Source organism: Castanea sativa, chromosome 9 (genome assembly GCF_040712315.1).
Source record: "Castanea sativa cultivar Marrone di Chiusa Pesio chromosome 9, ASM4071231v1".
NCBI lineage: Eukaryota > Viridiplantae > Streptophyta > Magnoliopsida > Fagales > Fagaceae > Castanea > Castanea sativa.
In genome coordinates, this window is record NC_134021.1 from 20,330,591 (window position 1) to 20,338,294 (window position 7,704).

Sequence of the window (7,704 nt, forward strand, 5' to 3'; positions counted from 1 at the left end):
TATTCCCTTCTGGGATCGGTCATCCCTTTTAGGGTTGATCATCCCTTTTTGGGGTTGATAATCCCTTTCAGGAGTCGGTCATTCCTTTTGGGATCGGTCATCCCTTTTGAGGGTCGGTCATCCCTTTTGGGCACCTCATACCAATCAATTACAAATTATCCTCATCACCCTTGATACATAAAATCCATGTTTCTTACTATGATCATGCAGTGGGTGTCAATAATATTGGAAGACCTCAGGCTCCTATTTTTGGAGGGAGTGTAGGAAAAGCCAATGCTGCTTCCTTAGTAACAAATAATGTTGGTGCAACTTGGCCTAAAGGAAAGGCAGTAGCAACAATAGCAAGATATCAAATCATATAATAGGAGATGTGTGAAGGCTAATATTGTGCCTACTGAAGTGGCTCTTTCTGTGCTTTTAGCAATGAAATCAACCAATAAACCTTTTTAAGCGCCTTAGTTTAGAGACGTAAGTGCTGGTAAGTGACATTCAGCATTTGGTGGCATCTGCACAATGTGCACATCCTCGTCAATTTGTGTTTGAATGGGTAGAAGGAAGCTCAACTTAATGGTGCACTAGCTGGGCTAAAATTCATGAGTTTAAAGGCCACAAATAACAAAGAGTAAAAAACAATATTTAGGAGATGTAATTGATGGATTTTTCATAATGATTATTAACAAATGTTAACATGGTGTTTATATATTATCATAACTTATAAAATTCTGGGGTTTAATTGGTAAAATAAAAAAATATTTTGTTTAATTTCTTGTAAGGAACAAGCTTTGGATATTTTTATAAGAGTTTGCCTACAAAATAAAATAAACTCTTTAAAACTAACTGTGAAAATAGATTAATAGACTAGTTGAAGACAATTTAACAGTTATCTCACTAAGTGTGCATTTGGCTCAAGCTTATTTTACTATTCAAGTTATTTTACTACTATTCATAAAGCCATTACACTTTTTGAAATTATTCATGAGCCCCACAGTACTATTTCAACTAACTTTTATCTTTATCTACAGTACTTTCAGCAAAAAGTTTTCAATTTTAACAAAATAAGTAAATTCCAAACAGACCCTAAATAAATAAATAAGTGCTCTACGATGGGTTGGAGTCGGAGTCTCAAAACAAAAGTTTACGTTGTGAACTTGTGATTGGATGGAACTCATAAGGGTTTCACTTGCAAATAGGTGTGCATGTTATGTTTGCAAATTGAAGCACCCATTAGATGACCGTACAAGATTACTTTAAGAAGTAGAGCTCTACTTCTTAAAGGTCTATTTAGTACGTGTATTTAAACAACAATTTTTAGTTTTTTTGAAAATACGTGTGGATAAAAAAGTGTATAGAAATACTTGTAATGTTATTTAAAAATTGAAAACATGTGTTTAAACACATTTACCAAACAGGCCCTAAGTTTTAATAGTAGAGATTTTGCAACAAAGAGTTTTGACTAAAAAGCTAGTTAAGGTTTTGAATGTTTGGCCATTAGGTTGCAAGAATAAGAATAAGTCGAGTGGAAAGAAACTTTATAACCTTTTATAAAATAAAATTTTTGAAAAAAAAAAAATGGAAATAAAATTTGAACCCAATACTGGATTAAGAACATGAGGGTTAAAGCCCTCTACTCCATGTAACTAAAAAAGGTGGATCCTGAAAATCACCAATAGATTGGGTATGCTGGAGAAACATCATCATTTACATGTGAAATAAAAGATGTGTATCGTGGACGTGTTATCTGCAGGGCTGGAGAGAATGAGCCATCTAAATTGAGGCTAATAAAATCCAAAACATCACATGAGATGATATGGCACTAAGAGCCCAGCTGATGAAAGCAAACGCTATAGAGGTCTGGTACTTGCTGCAGGGAAGGTGCACTTTACCATTGCAGTAATGCAAGTCTCTTGAATACAGAACTATAATCCCAGCTGATGAGCATGCAGCTGCAAGTGATAGAATAGCGGTCACCTGCAAATTTTGAATTATTACATGTTATGCCCACTTTTACATATATTGAGTTATTGACAAGACAAAGTGGGAAAGTAGCCGTTTTGATTCCCCACTGAATTCAGCTCCTAAACCTTGTAGAAATAATAGCCAACTCAGAACCAAAGTTGAGAGACCAGAGAGGCCTCTAAAAAATTTCAAAAGCAATGTGCGTGTGTGTTGGGGATGGGGGGAGATTGGGGGTGTGTTTCTATAAAAAAAAAAATACACAAATACATGGTGCTCTAAAGCTTTTGGTCTCCCCCTACACATAAGGCTCAATAAATCTGATTCCAAGAAAGTTCAAGAAATGAAACTTGTAGAGACAGAGAGCTCATGTGCAAATTGAGGATGATAAATGCTATTCGAACTCAACAAATATCTCATGTAACAACATATTATAAGATCACTGCATGTCAAGGCATGCGCTTCTCAATAAAAATTTTACCTACTAACAAGTTGATAGGAGAGACCATACCATCCCATGTGACCATCTCTGTAGCCTTGGATGGCGATGGAAAGCAGCAAACAAAATTTCTTTTAAACATCGCTTATTTGACATATAATAGGCAGCCAAATATAACAATAACATGAAGACTGACCCACCAATTGTTCATTAATTTGTTGGTCTAAACTGAGGAAGCTAACACAATGTCTTAGAAAATGTTTTTGTGGCCTTAAAAAATGATTAACCAGTCCATTGGGCAGCATTGGCCACAATCATGACCAAAATGAATATAAAAATTAGCAACATATGATATGTGATGACTGCAAGTATCTAGCAAACACATGTATATGAAGCGTTGGATTTATGTGACAATGCTCATGCATATTTTATAGCAAGAAAAAATGTTTCCAAGAATTTAAGGGACAAGTTGAATACCCAATCGCCTACAACAAAGAGGCTCACTAGGATTGGATTTTGAAGGTCTCTCTTTCTTGTCAAAGCATAAACATCAAGACATGCAAGTCCAAAGCTCCACAGCACTTGAAGCCCCATTGATGCAATCAAATAGCTGAGCAAAAGCACACATATCACTGTTAAAAGTGTGGAACAGAACGGTTGCTAAAGTATCTTAGTAAACTTTAAAACCCCCACCACCCTGCAAAAAAAAGGGAGCATAATCTTTTACCCTATATATGGATGGTGGGAGAGGACAGGGCAAGCTTACCAGAATATACTAAAATTAGTGTACTCCAGTCACCCTTCCCCTCTCCTTTAAGGAATTCAAATAAGAATTAAAATTTGAGCAAGAATTAAGTAGAAAATACCATATTCACAGGTTTAACGTGCCTGGATACACTGCATGATTGTATGTAATGCACGCAGGGATTGCATAGACATCACTTACTGCAGCAGTCGCACTAGATCTAAACACTAACTTGTGAACCTAGAAACTACATCTCTCTCAGAAAAAGGTGTAATAGATCTACTCTGATTAATTATAAATGAGTACTTTACATTCAAAATGTAGCCTCCTAATAAGACCCTTCCAACATAACCTAAGTATAGCGAGGACCAAAAATTTTTTTTTTTCCTTAAAAAGGAAATTTCCACAATTGTTACTCTGGCATTTACACATAGCCAAAACTTAAATGTGCAAGTATTAATAAGCTATTAAAGAACTTAAGTAGGGATGCCAACGAGGCAGGGCAGGGTCGGATTAAGGGGCAGGAAAAACTCGCATGGGAAGTGAGCAGGGCAGGTCAGGTTCAGGGCAGGTTGGAGGTATTTTCCATCCCTAACTAGTTGGCTGTGACATTAATAAGGTAGAGATGAAAGAAAGGGGGGAGGCACAAGCATGCAGTACTAAAAGAGGGAAAACACGTATTTTAGGGGATGGTAATAGAATATGTACATAATAAATAAATAATAAATAGGTTATGTATAAAAAAAAAATTCTTTTACACACACACACACACAATTACACATTCGGGGAGGGGAAAACCCATATGGGAAAAAGCAGAGCGGTGCGGAGAATTTTTGCCATCCCTAAACTTCGGGCACTTGATTCCATTTAGCATTCGGACAATTTTGCATATGAAATATCTTTGTCGTAACAAGCTCATACCATAACAACCTGACAAGGATAGAAAGTAATCTTGGCTAGAACAAGGCTTTTTTTTTTTTTTTTTGGGATAGGCAGATAGTGGAAGAGGGGAGATGGGATTCAAACCACATACATGGGACACCAAAAAGGATGCCATAACTACTGGACTATCACTTGAACCCCAAGGAGCCCATTTTGCTAGCATAAGTAAACAATAATTAAGTATAATTGTCAGAAACAAGGAGCCCATTTTGCTAATTTCTATGAACCTTAATCTGTAAAACATACAGTGAACTATCATAAATAGGAAATACACACTTGAAGTTGGATTTGTACTCTAGGAAGCACCGATATGGACATGGGTATGATACGGTGACACATACAATTTCTGAAAAATTATAACATAAAACAACTAATATGACACTGGTACAACGCAGATACGACACCCTAAATGAAGTGTTTGTACTTCCTAGTTTCAACCTCACTATATTTATCCCCCCCCCCCCCCCCCCCACCACACACACCAAAAAATAAATAAATAAAAACCTTCACTATATTTATGACTCTCTGTGGCCTACAAAGGAAAGGGTACAATGACAATGAACTCAGATACCAAGTTAGGTGTGCAGTGGTATCACATCACCAGAAGTTCCATACTTATTAGGAATCAACTCTACATTTACATCTTAATGAGCCATTCTCCTAGGATTAATTTCATTTGCCACATCATATGTGTCGCTAAAATCAGCAAACCCAGAATTCCATGTTTACTACTTTCTTCCTGTTTTGAACATTGTCATTAATTTCACATATCAGAAGGAATTACTGAAACAAATTCAAACTTACTCTCTGAATGGAATTATTGAAATAAATACAGCCATTTCTTTTTCTTCTTTTTTTTTTAATAAAAAAATACCCATCTTTCTTTTTTCCCCATTTGATAAATAAAATTGACCGTCCAACAGAATGGTAAGCTAAAAAAACAAAAAAACCCAAAAAACCAAAGAGAGAAAAGGGAAATACCAGTAAGCAGTGAAGCTAGAAAATCCAAGGGATGTGACCATAACACCAATTGCCGCAGCTGCAAATCCACATTGCCCCAACCTCAACGCTAACCCACTCACCGAACCTGGTCTCCCTATCAACTTCTTCATTTCTCTCTCTCTCTCTCTCTCTCTCTGGGCCTTCTTCTTTTTGAAGCAATTGACCCTAATTGGAAACCAACCCTATATTTCAACAAACCCTTGCATTAACTGAAAGCCCAGTATTTCAAATTCAGTGGCATACCCATAATTTGAAATTTCAAGGGCTTCCAAATTTTTAAAGAAATTGCATGTGATTGTGATAGTTTTGGGGAAGATCTAGGTTTCTTTTTTTGGATTCGAAACGACAAATGAGTGAAACGTGAGAGAACACTCGAGAGAGAGAAAGGTTTAATGAAATCTTCCTTATAAAAACAAAAACCTATGATGTACTAAAAATGATTCTGTTTTTTCTTATGGGATTAAGAAATGAAACCCTATGTTATTATGCATAATCTGCTCTATATCTTCTTTTCTTTTCTTTTTTGGCTTTAAATTTTATGATGTATACTAAAATGATTCTGTTTCTAGCGTTATCTTAAAAAAATGATTCAATGTTATTATTTTTTTTTTTATTCTGATTTTTTAATGGCTAGAATGAGTGTAGCTCTAGAATTGGCTGGTAGGGCTGACTAATAGTCCTACGTGGATGACCTTTTTCTTTTTCACCTTTTTTTTTTTAATAAAAAAAATGTAATTAAATTTCTTCACTTTCGGCTGCACTGCAATGGAGTTCTTTTTAGGTGCTGAAAAGACTACCAGACGTAAGGTGGGAATTGGACCTTGTCCAATCAATCCTAAAGAGGTTCGAAGTTTTTGGAACCCAGCATCAATCTAAAGTCTTGCAAAGTCCAAGATTAGGGAAGGCAATTTTTCATCACCTTGATCCACCCCATTCCTGCCTTGTAAGAGCATTCCCATCAGGCATTGCAAAATTATGTCATTTCAACACTCAAAAAATTTACTTTATCATTTTACCACATCATTTTATAATACATCATTCATCACATGTTTTATTCTTCAATTTCATACATTAAAATAATATATATAACACATTAAAATAATATATTAACACAAAACTCAACCAATATACAAAAACACAAATAGTGGCATTGGCCACCACCCAACGACCAACCACCGCCGCAACCAGTAGCCACCAACCAAATAAACCACAGCCAAATACCCAACAACTCAAAATAAACCAAATAAATTCCAGCCAAATACCCACAACAAATCCACAGCCACAAAACTGCAACAAATCCATAACCAAATACCCACAACTCAAACATGTAAGAAAGGTAGAGAGATCCGGCAATGGTAGCCTTCTTTGTTGGCAATGGTGGCTTTAGATCAATAGTAGTGGCTAAGATCGGCTTCGCGCCGTGGTTGAGATGTGCATCAGACAAGTGGTGACTACAACCTCAAGTCGTGGCTGAGATGGGTTCAAACCGAGGCGGCATGGTAGCTTCAGACCGAGGTGGCAATGGCAGCTTTAGACCGACGGCGATGGCAGCTCCAGATCGGTGGCGATGGGGTCTTCAAACCAAAGGCGATGGCGGCGACTTGATCGATGAGAGGGGCAGAGAAGAGAGGAGGGAAGATCCATAACACCGTCGTACCGTTGATTTGAGGGTGAAGGCTAGGATTCTAATCTGAAGAAGAGAGAGAGAGAGAGAGAGAGAGAGAGAGAGAGAGAGAGAGAGCACGGGTTGGGAGAGAGATTTATGAGAAGAGAGAGAAAATGTCGAATATAAAATTGAGAGGAGAGAGAAAAGTCAAATAAAATATTATTTTTTGAGTTTGGCATTTGTGTTCATACCGTTTCATATTTGGAACGGTACTATTCACTTGTGCCAAATATTTTGGCATTTAAAACACCTGTTGTGAGGTGTTTTTTGGTGTTTGGTGTGCCAAATGCCAAATATTTGGCATTTGACACACCTAATGATAATGCTCTAAAAGCACTAAAATTGCTGATACTAAATAGCTATATAGCTATTTTTAGCACCACCAATTCTTAAAAGTGAGCTACAATAGTGAAGCTAAACTTAAAAATTTTAACTTCTCATTTACAGTGCAGAGCCATAGATGGTTGTGCAATGTAACAAGAAGCTAAAACAAAAAATAATAAGATTTTATTAAACTTCCCATTAAAATAATTGGAGTTGTGTACAACCATCATTGTTTATTCTTTTCTCTCTCTTCTCTCATTAAAAAAATATTTTCTCTTTTTCTTTCTTTCTCTCTCTCTCCAACTTTTCTCATTTATTCTTTTTTCCCTTCTCCTTTCTCTCTCTCTCTCTCTCTCTCTCTCTCTCTCTCTCTCTCTCTCTCTCTCTCTCGCGCGCCTCCCTTATCTCCCTCTTGTGGGTGGGATCGTGGTGGTGGGTAGATCGGTCTTGAGGGTGGTTGGCTGGCTGGGTTCATCGGCATTGGTGGGTGGTTGGGTTTTTCGGCATCAGTGGGCTGTGGCGTGGTTGGATCGTAGGCGTCAGTTGGGTTCATTGGCGTCAGTGGGTTGTGGTGTGGTTGGTTCATCGGCTGTGGTGTCGTTGGTTCGATGGTTGGGTGCCTTGCTTGGTTGC

General features: G+C 37.2%; 1 protein-coding gene across 1 annotated transcript; it reads right to left on the bottom strand.

Annotated features, from left to right (window-relative positions):
• Positions 1–1,552: 1,552 nt before the first annotated feature.
• On the bottom strand, positions 1,553–5,623 carry LOC142609673 (CASP-like protein 5B2). Its single transcript, XM_075781329.1, has 3 exons — positions 5,061–5,623; positions 2,870–3,002; positions 1,553–1,968 (listed from the first exon to the last, which is right to left on the bottom strand). The coding sequence occupies exons 1-3, from the start codon at positions 5,189–5,191 to the stop codon at positions 1,765–1,767; spliced, it is 468 nt and encodes a 155-aa protein (XP_075637444.1). The 5' UTR covers positions 5,192–5,623; the 3' UTR covers positions 1,553–1,764.
• Between the last annotated feature and the right edge of the window lie 2,081 nt (positions 5,624–7,704).